The 24,331-nt window shown below is 38.0% G+C and overlaps 1 protein-coding gene across 2 annotated transcripts in view; it reads right to left on the bottom strand.

Annotated features, from left to right (window-relative positions):
* Positions 1-1,539: 1,539 nt before the first annotated feature.
* Positions 1,540-24,331, bottom strand: part of LOC149904114 (protein-L-histidine N-pros-methyltransferase) — a 49,323-nt gene continuing 26,531 nt past the window's right edge. For both annotated transcript variants that reach the window (XM_090108032.1, XM_090108033.1), the window contains exons 4-6: positions 3,740-3,964; positions 3,034-3,209; positions 1,540-2,427 (exon numbers count right to left, since the gene is read on the bottom strand). In XM_090108032.1, the coding sequence (XP_089964158.1) occupies positions 2,216-2,427; positions 3,034-3,209; positions 3,740-3,964 (613 nt within the window). In that variant the 3' untranslated portion in view covers positions 1,540-2,215. The remainder of the gene's footprint in view (positions 2,428-3,033; positions 3,210-3,739; positions 3,965-24,331) is intronic.

Raw genomic sequence — 24,331 nt, 5'->3', positions numbered from 1 at the left:
GCCCATCTTGTGATCGTTTGTCAATCGAGTCAATCGTCTGTACGAGTGCGTCAGCCTTGTATAGAAGTTGCATTTTTATATTGATACTTTACGTGGTATTCTGTTATTTTTACTAATTGTTATTGTTGACTTTTTGTTGCTGTTGTTTGCTAAGTTTCCTTAGTTAATTATTGGCGGAATGCCGAAAAAACTGATTTTGGTACTTTATTCAAATCGATTTCATTTCCATATAAAATATTATCGATTATCGGAAACAATTGATACGATTTCAGTAACCGACATCTCTACACGTGTCAAAAATCAATGTGTCACAGAAATCATCTTAGGTGGAAAGGACTATAATTTAGCCACCAGTATCACAATTGACAATTTTTTATTTATTTAAAAATGATCGAATCATTATTACATATTAGTAACTATTACCTTTTAAAGTCCGAAAATTCAAGTTATATATTGTTATGTAGAACAAAACATTCTTTCAGATTTTCGTGAAATTTTTTTAAACAGACCTGAATTTTCCTGTAAGAAATTTTAGTGAGTGAAAAAAATTAGTGATTTTGAAGCTACTTTTATCGAATAGATGATATTGAGGTAGAATTAATTAGTTCTATTCTATGGTGAACATTTTCTCCGACTTTATTTTAAGGTTTTCAATTGCTTTTTCTTTTTGAGAGTAAAATACGGTTAACTTGGAATGTGATCTACAAATTGGAAAATTATAATTATTTATGGGGAAAATACGTACATGAATATTATATTTTATTATTTAATTTTTTATTGATCGTATCTACATAATAATAAGGTTTATTTTAGAATAAGTGTCTCAGTTGTAGATATGATTAAGACGTTTAGATTTTCAACTATTTAGCTTTTTTATGAAAAGCTGGTAAGTTTTATTCAATTAGTGACATAGTTTATTATCTATTTAATAATTTATGAAGTCAGTTAATTAATAAAGTATATGAGTATTGAAATATGCATGACTTATTCACAGAATACGTTTGTACATAATATATTATATTAAATTGTATGTATAATTGGTCTTAATTACTTTAAACAATCTTCAAATCTCAATATCTTAAAATAATAAGAACCATAAGCCTGTGCGTTGTACACTATTTAGCATTTAAACACACTTTCCTTCACAAGTTCACAACATTTAAGTAAAATTCATAACTTTAAAAACATTAATCCTATTAATCCATAAATAGTTCTATATTGTAACGTGACGTCATCAGATAAACTAGTTTATTTTCCCTTTATTCATAAGACGAAATTAATTTTTCAATCTATAAGGTACTCTCTTGTTCTTTAACACTTATAGTCACACAAGAACATCATTTCCCGAATTATATCACGAAAACAATCAAGAGCAAATGAGAGAGAAGAAAAATCTTGTTGAAAAAAAACACCGGTAACCAAATTTTGCGAAACTAGGCGCGTTGAGAGTAAAATATCAAGGCGTCATATCAACAGCGTCAGCGTCACCTTATGGTGTAAGGCGACGATTTTGGTATCTTTGAATCTTGCCAAACTTCTGACAAGTGTGCTCGGCACACACGTTTTTTTTTGTTTTGTATAATATAAAGTAGAAAAACAAAAGGTAAACTTCCTTTTTCTGACCTATATATGGGGTTAGGAATATTTTACAAAACGTAGATGGCGGTAGGCGGCCAGCTCGAAGCGCATTTCGGATTCGTAATATGATTAACAGTACATTGTTTAATATTAACTTTGACTAGCTCTTTCTTCTCTAACGTTAGTATTGTTCTAATACAGGATCTGATGACGTCACGCCCCAAGTCCCCATATTGGCTAAAATTTTATTCGGGCATAGGCCTAAAAACGTATACAGAGTCATCTAGCCAATAGTACGCTTGTGCGAAGTCCCCTTCACACAAGTATGGAATATGAGACTAGGCAACTCGAAGCGCATCTCGTATATTGTTAAATAGAAGAAAGAAAGGGAAGTAACTTTTTTCCTAACATTAAGGGCCGATTTTTCAATGCTTGGATATAACTTATCCGTCCAATAAAGTATACACGATACTATTAAATTGTCACGTAAACTGTCCAAATATACGGGCAATTAGAATACGTTTTTAAAATGGTAGTTTTATACATTATTCGATGAATAAGTTTTAACCAAGGATTGAAAAATCAGCCCTTAATAAAGTAATTGATCCGATGACGTCACACCCCAAATCCCCCCACTTTACTCAGGCATAGGACGAAAAACGTATACAGAGTCATCTAGCCAATAGTACGCTTGTGCAAAGTCCCCTTCACACAAGTACGGAACCCGAGACCAGGCAGCTAGCTCGAAGCGCATCTCTTCCTTCATAAATGTGATAAAAGAAGCCGCTTGTTCTTCAAAAGTGGCACCTTGGATTGGCAACCGTTCTTCTGGCTTGTGGTCTGAGTTCGCTATAAAGAATAGAAATACAATTTTAAAAGGATTTTTTTTATAGTCACTATGATGCATATTGATTGTGTGTGATTTAAATATAAATAAATTTTATAGGTTGACAAATTATAAGAAAGACGGTCCGCCCCGGCTTCGCCCGTGGTACCTACATGTTTAAACTATCCTATCTCTCAAGTTGGATCGAACTGCACATGGTGTGCGAATTTTATTATAATCGGTTAAGTGGTTTAGGAGTCCATTGAGGACAAACATTGTGACACAAGATTTATATAAATTAAGATAATAGACATGCATGCAGCATATTGCGAGGCTTGCTGCAGTTGTCCAACATTTCTAACCGATCTCCCGACTTATCTGATAGCTTTTCCACCATCAATTGCTCCAATATTCAAACCCTGCTAAACCCTCAATCAAGGTCTTCTACTACTTACCTTCCACATACAGTTTATATGCGTGTTATTGCTTGCCGCAGCATGGTGCTTGGCTTGCTGCAGCGGTCGATCATATCTAACCCACCTCCCAACTTTTGTACCACTTTTTCCAACTCTAATTATTGTTCCCATACTTAAATCCTACTAAACCCCCATGTTGAATTATTAAATTACCTTCCACATATGGCTTATAGGGCAGCACAAGAGCCAACATTAGATGACCGTTGGTCGCCAAAGCAGTTCGTGCTTGCCGCAGCATGGTGCGCGGTTTGCTGCAGCGGTCGATCAGGTTGAGCATGCACACGCAGTCGAACCGCTGCTCTTGCCACCATGTGTCCGCGTCTAGCACGCTACGGAGTAATTTTTGTTTATTTATTTAACACTTTTATTATACATATTTTGGTAAAAACTGAAAAGGAAAAGTAATACATTTCATCGAATCATCTCTTATATAGTTATTAATGGATTTGAATGAACATAAGAGAGTGAAGGAATCCAGAAATCTGATTGTTTCTAGAATCCTTATTTGATAGATTTTTGAAGAAATTTTTAGCAATTAAATGTTGAGCGAACGTGAATATGAATAGGTTTAGAGACATTTATTTTCAAAGAAATGAATGGTGATCATTAGCTTTATTTTTGGCATAAATCTGTTGGGAGATACGAGAATTTTTAATATTTTGGAAGGTACTACATACGGCTTGTAAAATTGAAAGCTGTAAATTAACATAATTTGAACGTTTCAATAAAAACTAATTGAATTATGAACCTTCATAGAACTAAATTGAAACTCTGCTTTTTTAACCATCTTATCAACTGAGCTCTACAATTGATTCACAACATCTTATAGCTACCCAAGTACAGAAAACAATCTACTCACGTGAATCCCTTCCCGTTCAACACCTTCCTCATCGACGCGGATATCTCCGTGGCATACTTCACAGTGAACAGGTCAGCGAACCGCTTGCTCACTTCCCCGTCCCCAGCGCCAACATCCACGAGCGCTGACAACTTGCCCGGGCTCGAGCTGCCCTGGCGAGCGGCCTTCAGTAGTAACCGGGTTTGAGCTGATGACAGCACGAACATCGACCCTCGTCCCAGCCAGCTGGAATGATAGATACTAGGTTTTAATATCGATAGGCGATAGCCACCTTATGATATGTATAGAGTAAAGCGTATGTTAATCCAACAAAATTGCTAAAGCAAATTAATTGATAGAGTTTCTACTCTACCCAAACTTTCTAGTTTGGGCATGAATTACTAATTTGCATTAAAATACATTTCAGATAGGGTTACATTTACAAGTTACATCGAAATGTAAACAGTTCATATTCAAAAGTAAAATAAACAGCAGTATTATGGTGGTGAGAACAAATCTTGCACTCTATAAGCATTCCGTGCTAATAATGTGCTGAATATCATCAACCACATTATTAATACATCAACAGGTCGGAATGTATGAAAGGGGTAATTTCGTGGAGGAAGATAACAAACCGCTGAGAGCAGGGTGTGCGGTTTCACTGCACGACCTGCCAGTATTACCGACGCGATGAAAGCTATTCCATTGCAACTATCAATCTTCTCGGCCAACTTAATTGTTCAAACAGCAAAATTGGCTCGACTTTCCTATTAATTTAAACTAGAATAACTCGAACGCTATTTTCTGACAAAGAAAACGGCATCTAAACCATGCGACCATTATACTTCACTGACAATTGTAGCGTTGTGGCTTTAAAAGTTATCGGCGATGGAGTAGCAATTACTGAGGATAAAACACAAAGCTCGAAGTAAAGGGTTCAAGTATTAAAGCGCAGCAAATTAAATGCCTTCGGCGGCGAGGACTCGCCCTGCAGGCCGCGACGTCTTCATCCAGCCCCGGGCTAGCGTCGAAAGTGGATAATGACTAGCGAATCCTCTACTCATTAGTTGAGATCGAACGTCGCAGCGATCGATACCGATCGCTTCGGCCAGGTAAAGCAGTAATCGACTAAGAGCCGAGCTCTGTTATTAGTGAATGGAGCATACATCACGCCCGGCATTACCAGGGCCTCTGGCGTTCGCGCCGCAATTACTATCGCGCGAATTGCAAACTGTTTTAGACGTTCTACATTCGCATATTGTAAGACCGCAGATTTATTATTTATAAATCGAATACATGTAAGTGAAAATCGCTCGACAATTCCACAAGCGAAGGAAATTGCTCCCTTTGTGCCCCGGCAGATCTTGTAATTTTAAGCTGGAGGTATCATTTAAAACGTTATTTATTTCGGTCGTGAGCGTAATAAATGTGAGAATGTATGTACGTCATCGGTAACATGGAGTCGGTTGGCTCGTTTGCGACAGTGGACGGCGGTAGTGAAGCTGCGAATTGATTGCTTTATTGTCCCGTTTCGTGGCGTTCAGTGCTCACAACGTGCTATACATGATACATGAGGCATCCGCGTCTGAGACTTATAGACATGGACACTGTGTACCTAATTGTCACCGAACGACCACACTCAACATCGTCAATTGTATGTGAACGCGCAGCTACACTTGTCGTTTCACTGATTAACTAACATATTAACACTCCGTTTACGGATATGTAATTAATTTATAAGGATGATATCTTTCTAAGAACAGATTGTATTGATTGAGGTGTAAAAAACGTAACATTGAAATAAATCTAAACAAGAATTACTGTGTTTGCAAGAAGTATATATTCTAAAACTATTGAAATTGAATCCACCTGGAAAGTTGTTAGTTATAAAATGTTCCGATTAAAATACTACATATACGAGGGAACATAGAAAAAGTTATTTTAGGATCTTCGTCTTCAGTTCACACGTAGCGTACCTACATTTGTTCTTTTCCCGTTCCGCGCAAAAAGTATGCAAACTAAGAGCGGCAACAAAGTAGCTCGCGGCAAGCATCGCATCTAGGTGTCTAGGTCTGTATCTCCAATAGAATAGTGGCCTGCAACAGTGAATCCGATGCGGTTATTGAGGAGGCGAGAGATGTACAGGGCGCAGGGCGGGGGCCGTATCGCGATTGCATCGGAGAGCAAACAAGCGGGCGGGGTGTCGCCGGGGCCGCTCAAATCATATTACCCCCGGTCTCACACCCGCGCCGTGCCACACACGTCATTTGAGTGTGCGTCGCTATGGCGACGGCCCGGGTCGTGCATGATATTAGTACGTGTGCTCATCTCCGTTTAAACTTAACGCCCGCCTCGCGCGGGAAATTAAAACCGGGTCCGAAGCGGAAGCGGCTCGACCCTCGGTCCTCCTCCATCCGTCTCCCCGTTCCACCGCTCCACAGAACATCAACTATTATCAGGACCCGTATACGACTTTGCGACTGGATAATGTATGCGCTATATATGCTAATGTATGAGTTTATGAAAGTAATTAAGAATAAAGTCTGTAGAGATAATCTTAATTGTATTATTATTTTTTGCATCCCATTAAAAATATGACAAGCTTAAGTTAAAGAAAGCTCTATGGCGATTAGCGACAATCATTAATGTCATTGATTATTATTCATGGAAGAAAAATTAAAGCTGTATAAAATAAAGAATATCGCTGCAAACCGATAGTAGCTAGCATACCCTTCGAATATATTGTTCATAATCATGTTATGTAAAAATATTTACACATTTCTACCGCACCGTCGAGGTCACGAACGAAGCGATCCAATACATTAACCGTTTAAACTTGCGTAAACAAGACATAAACAAGTGTCTTTAAAAGTAAAAATATATATTAATTTGCGAACAGTGTATAAGTTAACGTCGTCATACGAAACGAGCACCTATCTCTACGTCGCTGAAATAGGAGGAACTCCACCCCTCCGTATGTAGATACCTACACATTTGCTTTGCTCAAAGACATTGTCGCTTTCAGGCACCTCATTAGAGCGCGTCCCATGTGAGCCTACCCACCTCCCCCCACCCGACCCCCGCCACCCCTCACATACAAAGGAGAGCAATTCTTTTCCTGAGCTCGCAAACTTGGATGGATAATTACAGTTAGGTAGCTACGAACCCATTCGTCCTTAATGTCTTTCAAGACATTTTGTATATATAAATTAAGTATATGACACGCTTTTTCAGCGTCTCCGTTGTTTAATGCGATGGAAAATTACCGAGACTCGTTTTATCTTTAAATGAAATGTTTATATTTTACCACGAATTTGAGATGTAATTTTTCTTTATAACTCGATAACATATTTCAATTATGTCTACCTACAAAACGTATTAGGCAACGGTATAATAAAACCTACTTAAAAGTTTTAGGTTCGATTAAATATGATTCGTAAAAATTATACTTTATAAGTGAACCCGTTATTCTATAAACCCGTACAAAACATTCAAATTTCGAGAGCTATTAGGGTTCAATAAAAATCAAATTGACATAATCGGTCGCTCAAACTGTTATACGTGCCATAACAGTGAATGGCACTCGAACAGTCGATAAACTATAAAAAAATTGGACAGTAAAAATTTATAAACAATGAGAGCACGGCGAAAACGTTTTAGTGTTAAGAGTGGGCCCATAAAGCGTTGACACGCACCCGTAAAATATTAACGATAGTGAGTAGAAAAATGACGACTATCAATGCGGGTAGCGATTTTCGGTCGCGACGACGCGCTACAAATAATGGCCGGCCCGAATTTATACGCGGACCCGAATTGCCTCGATTGAATATTTTACCACGCCACGAATGCTTTCCACGATATTTTTCTATTTCGTTGCCCATTTCTACTATCAATTGCTTAGTTTTCCCCTTTAATGTTATTCGGGCGACACGACCGAGGGATGCGCGGAAAGAGTTGCGTCCGTGGCTTTCGTTTTTGATTACTCACTCGAACCATTCCAATAATTAAGTTGTAATAGTTATAGAGACTGTACGGAAAATAAATAAGCATTTCTCACGGTACGATTGAAGCACAAATTGAATAACAAAGCTATTTTCGAGTGGAAATCTTTACATATTTTTTCTAGATTCATTCAATTATTATGAAAATCGAAACGATCTCATAATAAGAATAAAATACTCGAAGGAAATGTGGTCTGGAGTATCCAGCATTTCTTGTAACGAGGGAATCATGAATCATGTTAGTTACTCGTTACTACGGTCTCGAGTGCTTCATTCTTCGTATAATAAGGATTTATTTTTATCACCGTCTCATGTATAATATAATAATCTTATATGTATTTAAAATAAATAATGCGACGAGATGCGGTCGATTATGACGGGCACAATGAACGTTTAAACACAATAACCTTTAAAACGTGTAAAGTTGACTCGAAATAACTTCTCGGAGGTGGATGGTTTATAGCTTATTGAGCGGCTCCGACGCGTCGTCTGAATATTTTCTTAGAGGAATCTCAGTCAATATCACAATGTGGTGACATTGAAATTATCGCTCGGTGGGAGGCGCACGCGGTGAGATGGACCGGAGTAAAACAAAATGAGAATAGTTTAAAACAATGAGCATTGTCGCGCTGTGCGCTCGCGCGGGCGACGTCTCGTTAGCGGGCGGCGCGCGATTGGCCGCCGCGCGGTGGGCGGGGCGAGCGACAAACTGCGCACACGCAAATAGCACCACCGCACACAAATTAAAACAATAAAATGAAAGTGATAAAACAAAGTAAGCAATGAAGAGCATTCGTTATTGAACTTTAATGGCTGAGCGGAGGTGACGGTGTATCGATTTATTGAACGCTCCTGCCGACTCATCGTCATCAGCGTTCAAAAAGAATAAAATAAAAGCACTGTTTACTTAATACTATATAGAAAAATAAATTTTGCTACTTATTGGAATAACAAAAGAGTTAAATATGATAATTTAATCTATTATAAATTCTTTTAACATGTTATACGTGCATGGGTTGAGCTCAAGAGATTGATTTGATTCCCAAATGAATATAATATTATTAATGCTTTTACTATTAGGTATTATTACCTAACTATACCGATTATTGTTTTTTGTATTTATTCAAACATACACATTTACTAAAAATAAAACATTTTAAAATCACAATTGAATAACACAAGTTAGCCATAAACATTAGTATTGTAAGAAGCGTCGCTCGAGCTAGGAAGGCTTTCAATGAGAATGCTCCAGGCTTGTAACGAATGTCGTCTCATTTACTAATGTGTCACATACAGGCGGTGTTGTTTCACAAGCTGCCCCCTCTGGGGTGAACGGGGAGACTCAATGACCAATAAGAATGCTTCTACTCTATACATATGTCATCTTAATTATCGCTCGATATTACATAGAAGTTAATAAAAACGAAATACCAAGAAAATACTTGTACATGTTTCTTATCGATACGTCGTGCTACGCCAATTACGTTTACAATCGAAATTTTGCAAGTCGCTGGCTGATTTCGTTAAGGAAAATAAACGTAATGTTTTCCTCAAAAGAGGCGAATCGCAGAGAGCTAGTTAGCCGGCTAGGAGCAAACATTCGACGTCAAAGCGTGATTGTGAAAAGGACCGTGATTATTACAGTAGCCGTAGTTAGCGGAGGCTTCATTAGAGCGGGGTGGGGGGTCGCGAGAGGATGGGAGCTCATCTCGACGGGTGCATCGTAGCTGCGCGCGCAAACAAATTAAAAACGTAAGACGCGCCCTAATCAATAGCTGACTACGCCGCGAAGCCGAATTAACTCGCCCGAATGAAAAAATGAACAAAATTATATTCGCGCGAGACCCCACACCCCTCGGCCGTCCCCCGCCCGAGGAAATTGCTTTTCTTTCAGCGGGCGCACACACGGTCTCCGGGGTAAGGCGACGCGAGAGGGTTAGCGCCGGCTCCGGCACACACAATATTATAATTTACGTTTCCTCGTATATCGCGCTGTAAGTAGGTACTTTACCTGGGCGGTTCGCGCCCGCTCAGCCCTCGGCTCTCGCTAAATCTGAGCTTTATACGTTCACTTGACGCGACGAGAGCAATATTAGTTTCCAGCCAACTCCTCTCCAACAACGATATTTATTAACGCCATTCTGCCTGAGCAATATACTCGCTGCTGCTAACACAACAGATATCTTGCTGCCTATGAAAACGGTTATCGCGATGAACTTTCAACAAAATCTTACTCATAATATTAACATGTTTCAATAACATTTATATCATGGTTAAATTGAGACATAAAGCTCTAGTATCTTACATTGTTGGTAAAAGCCTAATTACTAAAAGGTTTCTTGCCTATGTATTCTATTCCGCAGTACCTAAACATAGCCTTTGTATACGAGGTGGCATAAGACGGTGCTCATTAATCGCGGCGCTGTAATCCTGGCTCCTCCGCCCAATTAACGCGTGGGCGAAGTTTCGCCGCCCCGGCCGGCCAATGGCGTCCGCTCGGGGATTAATTAAGTAACTTCCCGTCAGCTAGCCTCCCCCGCGCCCGCCGCATCACCCTGCAGCCCTGAGTCTGCGGACACGCCCGGAAAACTAACCACCTAATGAGGGGAGATGACCTCATGTTTGTGTGCTTTGTCTGCTGTATACGTACAAACTGTGTCCGGTCGCTCCGTCGGTGTCGCCATTTGTATTCCCATTATGTAATACACAGCGCTCGTGCTAGTTAAATTTTTCATAAGCTTCCATTATTGTGGAAGCGACTTGTTCAACTGCATAGTGGCTCGTGGAGCGAAGTCGCAAGTCTTGTTTTGTACGCGAGAAAAATGAGAAAACTTTTCGTTGCGCGCAATTCCTTACATATTCATGAGTCATTACATGTCCACATGCATACATAATTAACGTACAGGAAATAGGATTAGAATAAGATGAGAATATCTTCTTTTGATATGATACATTATGTACGAAAGGAAACTACATAATTTGTGTATTGATGATGTTCGACAAATATCAGTCGTAATTAATCAGACGTGTCATCGCGACTAGGCGTACATTACTGAAATTCGGAACAACCGGATACATGAATGTAACAAAGCCATCATTACTATTAGTAATCGAAAAAACGTCTAAAATAAACCATATCCCACGTACGGTGGGCCACGGGGGTGCCGAAATAACTAATAGTTTTCGCGGGGGCGTTAGCATTTTTCTTCTGCCAGTGACGGCTCGGGGAGGCCGAGGAGGCTCGGTTTCAGAAGCCTCCGATCATTTACACTTCATCTATTCCCTTAATAAACTATTGTTATGGATTGCTTGCATAAGGAATTTGAATTAGGTACTATGGAAGACGGATTATACCGAGTATAAGGTTCTTTATTGAATGCTTGACATAAACGTTTATTCCTTCTATAGGTATATTATTATTTATTATAATAATTAATGATGAAATGGATGAGAAAATATTTAATACTTATTACATATTATAGTGTAATTATTATTATTTAAATACGCAGAAATCTTAACTTGACATACACAGAGAGTCCTAAAAAAGACTCCTAAAAAATATAATGCAGAAGACCACAACATTTTTCGATGCAAATCTTACAATATACATTGTATGTATAACGTAATAAATTAAAACATTACATCACCGTATGCAAATAAAGAAAAATCAATACCTATCCCGAATTGGGGAAACGTCTAGAACGTCAACATCGTCAATACGCATAACACTTAAATAAAACTATATTCGCTTAATCCTTGCTCGAATACGAATTGAATGTTGAGTGGGAGAGAATAAAAACATCTCGTTTAGGCAAATAGTGGCGCATTTAGATCCGTAGTGAGGTGCGTGAAAAGCCCATTTACAACGCGGGGGAAGCGACGCAGACGTAAACTCAATTCTTTCCACCTACATCTGTTTTACGTTCCGATGAATAGCTGCATGCAAATAAACCTGCGTTATTGTTTCTTTGAAGGGCGTACTGCGATGGATTGAGTCGCGCCTTTTTGTGATGGACGCGCGTATTTGTGTTTACGTGTCTGTTGCAATTACATATTTGTTATAGGTATGTTTAGATTTCGATAGTTTTGAAATTACGTCATGACTGTTTTAAGATATTCGATCGCAAAAAAACAGCGTACCCATATTAGGTAAAAGAAAGAATTTCCTTTTTGAGCGTAAATGATAAAAAAATAAGATTAATGTAACACTTTTCTTATTTAGCAAAATTTTCACGAATTCAATTTAATTATCTTTTCCAAATATTTTGTTAAGTAAGTGGCTACAAAAAATGTCAAAAGTGCAAATAGGTATCTCATCTAAATCAGTAGGGAGTGATTAATCAAACGCCCTTCGTCGGGCACGCCCGGAAAATCTCAACCCTTTCGTCTTAATTACTACTCCTCACTTCAGCGGCGGGCTCCCATTGGCCGGCTGGCGTGCCGCTCTGTCGCGCCCCATTTTAATTGGTCGATAGTAATTAACGCTGCGTAATCACCAACCACGTCTCGAGGGGAGCTCTGTACTAATTTGAATTTTTAATTACGCCAGCTAGCTCGACGTTTCAGCGACGGCTATTGGACGACGCTTCTCTCATTTACATAGAGACAATACCTACCTATTGTCTTTAATGGGAGGTTCTATTTCGCGCCTTCTTCTATTTAAATGAAATATTGCTTGGCATTTGATAATTTATACGTTTAATTCATTGTTTACGTCTCGCGAGGTATTGAAGGATGAATGTGATTGTGGAGAATTTCATTTTGTAAACCATATATAGTATTTATACTACGTTTTATTCTCAGAACATTATTTACATTACCTACTTGAAATGGAAATTTGTAAATTTAGACATACCTCATACACGGTACATACCTATTACCTATGTAATTTATATCATGACACGATAATTACCACGTGTTTTAACACGAAAATCTTATAGAAAACAATAACCCCAATACCTCCTAGCACTTTGTATATTCACTAGAGTCGTTTTTTATCCTCCCAACCAAACAAGGATAATCTCTCCGTACCGCACAATGCATAGGGAATTAACTGTATTACAATGGAACAAGCTATGCGACAATATACGCGCTGAATTGTAATCACTTTCAGACTATGTTTACAGCTACTTAGGGTAAAAAGTAGCAAACAAATAACCACGTTGCGTTGGTTGTATTATACAGAGAACTTACAGGTTGATTTTGTAGAAGATTTGATAATTTTTTTTTATGTTAGGTATAGAAAATGTTAATGTAAATGAATAAGCGATAGTAGTCCTTTTGAATTTCCTTTTTTAAATTCTTAAATATATATTAAATGTATGCAAAATAATCGAGAAAATTAAAAAATCTTGCTCTCCGCTTATTAATTTAGGTTATTTTCAGAAATGAGAAACTAAATGGCATCGAACATCAAATGTTTCCTAATTTTCAGTCGAAAACTTCAGAATAGTTAAAATATATTTGCAAAAAATAAAAAAAAAAAACAACAACAAGGTAATAGACGTTTTCCGAGTGTAAAAATGAAAACTGTAGTGAGTGTATAATTTTGTGTACCTACTGAAAATATTTAAAAATAATAACCTTTAACATCCCTTGTGTAAAACACAATAATTGTACATTTGTCACCCTATTAAGGCATAGCTATCGTAGCTACTACAAATGTACCGAATTAGCTCATTACAGAGCACCCGGAGGCTCCTCTAGATTTCAAACTATTTCAAATTCGAGTGCAGCCAGAGCCTCTCTGTGGCGTGCAATTTGAAATACGAAGCTCGAGTGTTCCAGCATCAGACGATAATGACTCGACCAAGTTATTATATAGGTAGCTCTCGAAATATATTCGGTTGTTAGCGTTTTTAATGAATCTATGATACGTTAGGATGTACGACTCCAGACTTAAGTCCCAGACGGTTTATTATGTGGATTTGTATCTCGAATACTTTTTATTCGAGTATATAACATCGTTTCAAACATTTTAACGCTAAGCCTAGCTTAAAGGGTTTTTTAAACGGAAACAGTATTTTGCAAAAATGAATATTTATACACTTATATAAGGTCTCATTTAATCGATACAATACATTAATCTATAACATATGCAACGACATAATTACCACCAACAAAAACATTATTTTCAACGTTCATTAATTTTTGATCGTCAGACAGGTTTGCATTTATTCAACTTTATTCAACTAGGAATGCCTGGCCGACGTTGAGTGACACGGCCGGCCGCGGCGCGCCACCTTAATAAGGTAAATGAGATGCGGTCTGCGCCTGCGCATCGTGAGCTTAAATTAGCACCGAACGAACCCTCCGCCGAGCTAGCGTTAACAAATACCTCGTTACTGAGCTTCGATGCTAACGGGATATAAATGAGAAACTATTCAGATTTTTCAGGTATTGTTTACGTTAAAATTTAAAGAGGAGAAAAAATGATTGATTTTTAAAGATTCCGTTTGTCGATTTTTTTTAAGATGCTTTATACTGCAGTTAAAAAAGTTTTACACAGCCTGTACAATGATATGTATTTTTTCAGAACGCCTCAACATTATTGTTGGTCCAGCTATACAAAAGCGTCTCATTCGCAGTCAACGACACCGTTACAGAATAAGAGCAAGAGCGGCGTTCGATTAGGTTTTTTACAATTATCGCTTCAGTTATTAGTTTCGTTTTTGCCCGGGGCACGGGTCAAGTCGATGAGACAAAGCCGCTGCGTGGCGCTCGTGACGCGCGTTCGGTTCCGCGTGCCGGTCCACCATTCAGCGGTAATCGCTTCATTCAGCGCTGACCGAACGCTTTTTCCTGCTCGCATCGGTCATGCATTCCTACTGCCGTTGTTTGTGTACGCGGATTAAGACTTGTCATGTGGGATATTTCAATGTTGGTAGTACTGCTGCATTTTATTTGGAAAAGGGAGACTGTAATAAATTACCATTAAGTTACCACCATCATCATCAGCAAGTTACCTAATATTGACTTGCAACAAAGTAAGTATAGAAAACCAGTTTAACTTCTGTGTACCTTGAATCTTGATTGTTTAATTTTACCAAGAAAATCATGTACCTAAATGTTTGAATCTTTTTTGCGTAACCATCTTAACCAGATAAAAATTAACCCACAGAAAACACATTTTTTGTTAGTCCATTACTTTCACACTTTAACAAACACTATAATGGCAGTTAATAGAGACGCCCTTAAAATATATTATAAAGCGAGTACACACAGCCACCGTGCGCTAATCCAGCGTGAAATGAGAGTCCACAATGAGCCTCTGTTCCGTCTTGAATAATAACTTGTTTTATCTCGCTGTCATCGCTTTTAGCACTATCATTCGTCATTCGTCAAGTGTGTTTTTTCCTTAATTCATGCAAGCTATAAGATTCACCTTTTTACGTGCACAACCGCTTATGTTTTCGTGTGGGAAGCAAAAAAGCTCTCGTTGAGCTTAAGGGCAATGTGTCCTGTACTCTATAATTATAAAAATATCTTGCTGCTAATTGGTAAAGCAATTGCATATAACCGGTTTGTATGTATAATTTCGAGTCGATTTTAACTTTTTTTTTATAATGAATTTGGGTAAAATGGTAAGCAATTATCATATAATTAATTAAAGTAAACTTTATATTTTAATTTAATATTACATACATGATTTTTAAATCATATATTGCAACCAATATCGTACATTAATAAAAAAGTTGAATAACGGACTTGAAAATTGAGGTAATTAAATCGACAAATATGTATTTGATATTATAATTACTGTAACCGCTACATTATAATATACTACAGCTCCCAGAAGCATAACAATGTTTGGGACCGTAGGCTGTATAGTGTGTAAACACAGGTATAAAATATGTGATTACATTTTTTGTCCACGCATTTCCTCGAAACTATTCATCGGACTATTACTAATGTTTTCATGTTGTCCTACTTTGTATATACATGTATATTAATTTTTACTAAAATCGACAAGGCTATTTCTTCTAAAAAGTCAAAGAAAATAGAACAAAAGAAGTAGCTCTATACTAAACTTTTATTACATCCTTCCTAAAGGCTATTTCTTCTTAAAAGTCAAAGAAAATAGAACAAAAGAAGTAGCTCTATACCAAACTTTTATTACATCCTTCCTAAAGGCTATTTCTTCAAAAAAGTCAAAGAAAATAGAACAAAAGAAGTAGCTCTATACCAAACTTTTATTACATCCTTCCTAAAGGCTTCCTAAAACATCACAACTACAAAACCAACGACTTTTTACCATGACCATAATTAATTTACCAATATCTTCATTACAATGACTACACTCGAGTAATTCAAAAGTATTAACCGAAGATATCGTAGCTGGCGGTCAGACACGTAGGTGGCGTGTGACGGCGCGACTCCTGCACATTGCACACCGCGAGTGTAACCTAACCCTTACGCATTGTGGTAAGCGCACATATGGATGTATCGTGCCGCGGGGAGTTAGAAGTTGTGTGTTGTGATTACTTTTGTTTACTTATAATGAGAGAGTTTTATTTTTTTGTTTGTTTAAAATGGATAAAAAATTCTAAACAGATTTTTTTCTGATCTGATTTGATTATTTTACCAATAAAAGCTACGTTATTCCTGAGTGACATAGGCAAGTTGTTTATGTTTTGATCCCTGTTTAATATTAGCGGTAACTATTAGGGCAAAATTGTATTAGTAATGACTAGAGTCTAGACATTTAAGAACAGGAACGCTTAATATTTTTTACAGCGTTTGTTCACTAATTATTATTGAAAACCAATTACCATTTCATTAAAATTTTTGGTAAAAATATCGGAGAGTCACTATCGTCACTTATCTGTCGTATGTGTAGATTACCATTCTTTTCCTATTTAAATGTTTCCAAATGCTATAACAGTATGCCGTCGAAACTGACGCGACATAGACCCACATAAATGTGCGATAACCTTAACACCGCACGCCATAACATAATTAAAAATGATTTAAGGCATTCGCTCCGGCTGCTTTGTTTCACGCATTATGTTTCACTTGTTCGCGTCGCCTTCGCGCACCGCAATTTTTAACGCGACGGCTCTTAATTCTGTCACAGTTTTTTATAATCCTTTTGTGTTTATTAATCCCTTTCGGCTCCGGTAGCGCTATGCTTCTTGGAAGGCGATTTAGATCCATTTCTTTGGCTCGCCAATTCTTGTGTTAATCAAGCGTCCTATTTCCAGTGCCAGAATCGGACACGGTTTTATCATTATAATTTTGTATTAATTAGAATTTGATGCATATGAAAATGAACCAAAGTATTCCAAAGGCTTTTTAGGGTTTCACCTACTTATTTATTAAACCTCGAAGTGCAGAACTCTTTACGGCTCCATGTATGCATTCGTTAAAATTGTTCAAAATTTTTAGCAATATCATTGGAATTTTTATTCCTCTTCTTAGAGGAGTATGAATATAAAATTATATTTTTCTCGTACAAGGAAAGAAAAATATTGAAAGTTTTCGATCAAGTTTGTTTTGGTCTGTATTTTATTTATAATCAATTGATCACAACCATCGATCGACGTCAGGTTTCACCCCCGGGATCACAATCGCGATATAATAAAGAGTTAAATACGGTGAGTGTTAAAAGTATCAAAGTTTGAGTAATAAAATTTTAATAGGCCCCGTAAACAATAGCAGTGGATGCATAAAGTTGGGGCGTTTAAATAAGTATGAAAAGGATTAACCTCGGCTTGTTGACGCTACGCCAGCGATCGGGTTTCGCGGACCGTGTCCACACCGCCGAAATGTAATTCGCTACGGATCATACATCTCAACTGATGACTTTCCACACTTAACACGGGAACGACGTTTTAAGCTGCTTTTAGAGCGTTACTGAGCTTTGACTCGTATAAAAAAGTCCATTATTGTTGACAGTTCAATGGACGACTATGATGGACAAACATTTCATATGAATCACTCTTTTGGGGTAGATTCGGTTTACAATACTCATTTGCACATTGATAATTCTAGTATTAAAATGTCATTCCAGTTTTAATCTTCCCACTGCATAACGAGAGATAAGTGCGCTTGGAAGTTTATTAAGTTCTTTAAACGTTTGAAGACTAAAAATTTTCTCTTCTCTTTTGTCCGTAATAATAGGTTATTGCGCTGCAAATTTCGCCTTTAAAGAACCATTCCGTTTCATAAAGGTAGCCTTATGCAATTTTCGATATCCGCGAACAGTAAAATAAACACTTCCAGCTAGCATCTCATACATATAGGATCAAGTATCTAGTGTCGCGTGTTTCTATACGCTATTAATCTCGCTGACAATCTGTCGTTGCGCTTTCCAATGCATTCTTGATACGAGCCATTGTTATTAGAGCTTTGTTGTACGTTTTAACGTACAATCAGTCTAGTAATGGAATTCGTGTTTATCCGGATGTAGTCAAATAAATTAGAAAGTACGTGATTGGATTTTGAATAGCTGTTTTAATCGTGTGTGTGCTGAATTTTGCATTCGCCGTCATCATCCTAAAGTTTTCGGGCTTGGACCAAACGTTGTTAAATTAGATACGTGTTTTTACATTGTACTCTTTAAATATTCATTCCACAAAGGTTGAATGTAAATCTGAAGAGGGTTTTTAAGAAATATTATTTAAATTGCAATCTATTGATTACATTAATGAATTGAACGTCTTAGTACGAACTAATGTAACAACGGGTAAGATGCTATGCTTATGAAAAGTGAGCACTTGCTTCATATCAGGTACCAAAGACGCAATAAATTAGATGCTATCGACTTGTGAGGATCTATAATTAACTATTATGGAAATTCTTAGTACCTACCTAACTCTTGTGTACATGCCTCCATAAAAAGTTAGAAAAGAAAAATGACTGAGCTAATGTCTATACTGTATGATTATTATTTAGTTAATGTGAAACTTTTTTTTCAGCAAGTGAAACCTACAGCGTAGTCTTGTTTTACATTTACAGAATAAGGCACAATAATATATTGTTTAATCAAAAGTATTTTATCTGAGATAGTGTTAATTAAAAAAACCTCGTTCTCTATAATTCGAAATCTGACTCATTATTTCCCACAATTCGTGAAACAAAATCAATGGAGCACAAAAAGAGTTGCGTGTACGGCGATTATTTAGTTGTATTAATTTATACGTCGAATGCATCAGTAAGTGGTCAGCCGAGGCCGATCTCCATCTCCGTTAATTAGTTTTTTGTCGGCGGCGGGGCGGGGCGGTCGTCGGCATCAAATTACGATGAGTCGGCCTTTCGGCTACCGGCGCCGCACTGTTCATAATTATACACTCGTTACTACCGTGCTGCTGCCTCTGCCTCTGCGACGCTTCTCTCTACGCTACGTGACCGACAATCACGACCCGAGCTATTCGCCCCAAATTGTTTTGACATCTTTTACCGAGATTACGATTTCAAATTAATTATATATCGAGATTAGGAAATTGCTTTTTGTTAAATTTCCGAGCGAGGAAATTAATGCCGGTTCTATGAAACGATTAATTTCTTATTGTCATTTTTTGTGCGTCATCCGAAATCAAATGAAATGAATGAAGCAATGTTGCATGCATAACTACTACCTATCTGTGTAGCTATTTCGTTGGAGATAGTTCATTGAGCTCCATGTCTTTGCACCTTTGAATTTCTGCGTGAAGAATTTAGTTAGCGAACTCTACAAAACGAAAATAAATTCAAATAGTTAACAAACTGATTAAAGCTCGATCGTATAATGCTATCTACGGGTGCGATAACATCGATATTATTGCTCTTACACTAGCCTACACTAGGTACAAGAGTGCTCTAGTGTGGATAGGGAAGGGCGTGTGCGCGGCTAAGTGCGCTCGATAAATTCCATCGATAAAATCGGCGACGTCGACGCGGTAATTTCTTAACGACAGCGTAACTTGGTAGCTACGCGTGCGCGTACGCATTTCATTCCTCTCGAATCGAGATGCCGCTCGGAAATAATCGTCAGCCACTCAATATAGATGGTAATCAACTCGACTATTATTATTGTTAATGTAATTTTTTTGAACGTGAATCGGAGATCGATGTTTCTTGGATTACACGTGTGCTTTCTTTTTCAATTTGTCGGAAACGGGCTACTGGATTGATACAGAGCTTGGTTTAGAAAATATTAGTTACATTATTCAATAAAATACGTATGGTAATTTACAATTAATCTTATGAGAATTTATATACTTGTCGGAGATCCCCCCCCTGATATTACCGAACGCAAGCGCATGACTCACGAAGTGCACTTGGACATGGCCGTGGTAGCGGACGGGCATTCAAGTGTTGGAGCTCGTGCCGAGCGGACTTGTCTGTTCGAGTCTATATCAGTGTCTATATTAGTTTGAGTTTAGATTCGCTATACAAAGTATTCATTTCAGTTCATTAGTGATTGTCAGTGTTAGATTCCGTTTATGTCTTTTGATGCTCGAAGTTACCCACGATGCCCAACATAGAGGATATAACCAGCCCACATAGTTTTAAAATCCAGCCGTCGCCGTTATCAGAAGCGGGATTGCTTTGAGCACAAAGAATAAACGTGATTTTTACAATCGTCATGTGGTAATGTAGACGTGTTATAAAATTATTCTAGAGGTGCAAAATAGTATCATGCGACGTTTAATCGTAGCCATAAGAAAACCGGTGAGTGCTTACAACATACAACAAGTGGAACAATAACGTGCGTGATGTAATGCCATTGTCCGTTGATCTGTGTTTTAAAAAAAGCCGTTAAAGTTATTATTTGTTACTATTTGCTATTTATGATGCGTTAAAGTTCTTTGCAGTGTCTATCATGTCTCTTAATTTATTTTCTGGTAGCAGGGGACACAGTAAGGAGAATTGTTACCGTATTGTGTAGCGTAATGTGACTATGTTGAGCCCGCTGCGGCTGCTTGTTAACTTGCAGGGTGGCGAGCCAAGCGACGTGAGTGCCTGTCGGTGTGTGTCGTCGGGTTGTGTGCGTCAGTGGCTTCTTGGCGATATGTGAGCGTGAAGGAAGTTGCCACTTCAACCGTGTTGTCGCGTGTTTCACGGTTTGACAAGTGTTTGCAGCGTGTAGCCCTTGCTTCTATTGAGTTTGTTGCCGGGGATTGCTGCAGCGAGAGCTCAGGGCAGCCGTCTTTATGCGGTGAAGGGCTCCGCAAATTAGTGACATTTACAGGTCAGGTGCGAGGCGTAACAGGGCTGCTTCGCTGACTGTGTGCTATCAATAAGTTTGTAGGAGACCTGCGTGTGAATGCCATTCGCAGACAGCAGATGGAGGGCGCGCGACGGATCAGCAGTCCTCTTAGTGCAGGGTTTAACCATCGCGAGTCATTTGTTTCATGTGTGGCGTGTCTGGCAACTTTGCATCGGAGTGCACGAGCGGATGAGGTGCTAATGATTGCACTAGGCATAGAATCACCGAAAACCAGCATGTCAGGTACATCCACGTTGCCTGAGCGCAATCATTGAGTCAACACGTGCCGTGTGGCAAACTTATGGACAACTGTGAGTCATACATGTTTAGTTTTGTTTCTTGGTAGGTACTGAGTGTATCCTTATCAGAGATATAATTGCTAGTAGCAAATTGACTAGTAAGCGTTTTTAATAATAACATTAATTTCAAAATAATCTGTTAACATATTGTAGACAGATCATAACAAGGTTTATGGCAAATTACAATAGGCGATTAGTTTTTAGTAATTTTAATTTGTGTTGTGCCTAATCATAATTATGATAGCGATGCTAGCTTATTAGGTTGAGAAATTAAACACAAAGTTTACATGTGTGATATTCTAATGTGTTACATTATTGCGTAATAATGTTCTTATTTGTAACAAGTCTGATACGACAAATTGTTTTGATTTTTATCACGCTTACATTGGCTTCCTTTATTGTTCGTATGTAACTGACTCGATTTTGAACTACCTACTTTAATGAGACAGATTTAGTTCACACTGTGTACATTTACTAAGGAATAGTGACAATACAATAATTTCATCTTATTGAAGCGTGTTGCTTAGTTAATTGAGTTTCTCTCTATTATACACTGGTACCGATAGAAGAGAGATAGGTACCATAGAGATTAGGGACATAAGTCCAACATGCAGAGGCGTGAATTTCAATTAGAGAATTTCAATGTGTTGTGTTTTAGTGTATTATTAGCACTAATTTACCATCTGAGTTACAGCTGTTGAAATGTGTCTGTTCTAAGGAGTTTTGTGCGTTGAACGAGCAGCAGATTGCGTAACAAAGTCAATGGGTTTTTAACAGCTTGATTAATGAAACCAAGTAGCTATCTGGTTAGCTTCTGACGTGGAACAAGGTACAGTGCGCTTCCAGATTGTAGTAAGGAGTGGAGTAAGTGCTTTATGGAAGGTAGTATCTTCTTTAAACCTATCCAAATGTAAGTTTTGAAAGCGTAGTGTTGAATACTTAGGCTTTGTTATTAAGGATGGTAAAGTACAGTCACATAGCTTATACAGCTTCTTATTTCTGTTTGTTTATTAACAGTTTTCTTAAATTATAGCACTATTGTTTGTGCTTACAAGTTACAAGGGAAGTAAAATTAATTAGTGATTACTCATCATCACATGAGCAAATCAGCAACGTTTATTAGTCTTTTAACATCACAGCCTATTCTTATGGTGTATGACCGCAGTTCACATAGATGCGAGCGCGGATGGATGTGGTACTGAACTGATACGGAAACATGACGGTAGTAGCATCCAGTTGCTTACTACAGACGTAGAACTACTGCCTTAGAGACCAGGTTTTACTCTCATGCACACGAGACCGCAGTTTAAGTTGCAGCAGCATAGCAGTGGTTAATGCAGTTATGCACTTCAGGTATTATTTACAGGTTTGCAAGTTTGCAGTGGTGACTGATTGCAATTCGGTGGGAGCCGTTTAGTAAAAATCAGAGGAGTGTCTTCAGGTGTTCACAGGTAGAGAGGGTCTGTCTCCAGTCTGTCGACTCTAATATCATTCATGACAGAAATAAACGGAGTTAGTATAAAGGAGGTTGGTTGCCTTTCGAGTATCGCGCAATGCACATTCGCTGTCACAGTATGTATTTAGTTTATTCCAAATTGTGTGGGGCAGAATCGAGTCAACCTAGTTGAGCTTTCCGTTGACTGGCTGCCAGGACCAAGAGAGGCATTTGGACGTGCAGAATGAGTTGTTACATGTTGAATTATTACTGTTGTCTGGAAGACATATGCGGTAAGGTTGCAAATTATTTGTCAAGGTGCAGATAAAATGGTAAAAGATCAGTGGTACATAATATCCACGATGTAGTCATGCATCTGGGTTACGTGTCTAAGTTCGTGCGTAAGTGCGTAATATAAAGTTGACACTTTATCACTTGCTAAATCTCTAAGCCTAGCTCGGGTAGAATTCAAGCAAAACTCTAAAGTTAGTATTTCGTGCACATTGATGCTACAGGGGAACTTAGAGGGAAGAATGATGTTAAGGAGTATGTTTTAGTCTAATTGATACTTTCACCCGATATGTTTTGCTCTTTTACTTTAAAAATGTGTAGAGTGGTTGCTACTACTAGTAGTAGAAGTAGTATAATGGCACTAGAGTCCAGTGTTAATTTGTTTGGATAACTAGCCAATATTATTGATAATCGGGCAGGTGCTTAGAAAGTAAATGTTTTCTCAGTTATTTTGTAAAAAAAAAGTTACATTGACATGTAGTCTCCACTGGGAGTAGTGGTGTTAATGATCAGGTAGATAGTGACGAGTACCTACGCTGAAAAGGTGTGCTCGTGGCAGTTACCATTCATCATCGTCATCGATATAGTCCACTACTGGACATGGAAGTCATCGTCATCGTCAACATAATCAGCCTTTTGCAGTACACTGCTGGACATGGAAGTCATCATCATCGTCATCGTCAACATCATGTGCCTTTCGTAGTCACTGCTGAACATGGAAGTCGTCATCGTCATCATCAACATCATGAGCTTTTGGTTGTTCACTGCTAGACATAGCAGTAGAGTCTAGCAAACATCGATATTGTCAAAATACGTTAGGTGACGTATAACTGGCAATGAACTTCACTATAAACGTGTTACAAAAGCTAGATAGCTGAAGGAGCTATTATTTGTTAAAGGAGACTTTGAGGTTAATGTCTGTAATTGATAATGAAGTCAATCAAGTTATGATAAAAGTAAAGCTTCTCTAAATGGAAATTTAATATTGGTGATAATCTTCTTTTCGACATTGAGGAAATAAATCAAAGCAAGCTTTACCTGAAGTTGAAGGGTACGCTTAAAATTGTTGAGGTATAGTTATTAGTGCCGTTTCAAATAATTAAATTCCAAAATCCTCACAACAGAGTCAGGAAAATATCCGACCATGAGGTTATTAGTAGTAGCTAGTAGTGGTAGTAGTTAAAATGAGCTTTGTGTAAAAGGGGAGATGTAAAATGCTTTATCTGGATTTTGTAATGCATTGTAGTGCCGTTTGTTGAATGCTGTGGTTTAGTGGTAGTAGATGCAGTTGCCATTTGTCTCTTGTCTTGTTTTTCGTTACGTTGGTGCGTTAACGAGAAATGTCGTTGTAGCGACGGGTTATCCTTGCTTTCGTTGGTGCAAAAGCAAGATGAG

The sequence above is a fragment of the Colias eurytheme genome, chromosome 12 (genome assembly GCF_061535395.1).
Source record: "Colias eurytheme isolate Ceu_HAF_F1 chromosome 12, ilColEury1 Martin Lab GWU primary, whole genome shotgun sequence".
NCBI classification, from domain to species: domain Eukaryota; kingdom Metazoa; phylum Arthropoda; class Insecta; order Lepidoptera; family Pieridae; genus Colias; species Colias eurytheme.
Note: the sequence above shows the minus strand (reverse complement) of the source record. Positions and strands in the feature narration are given on the sequence as shown.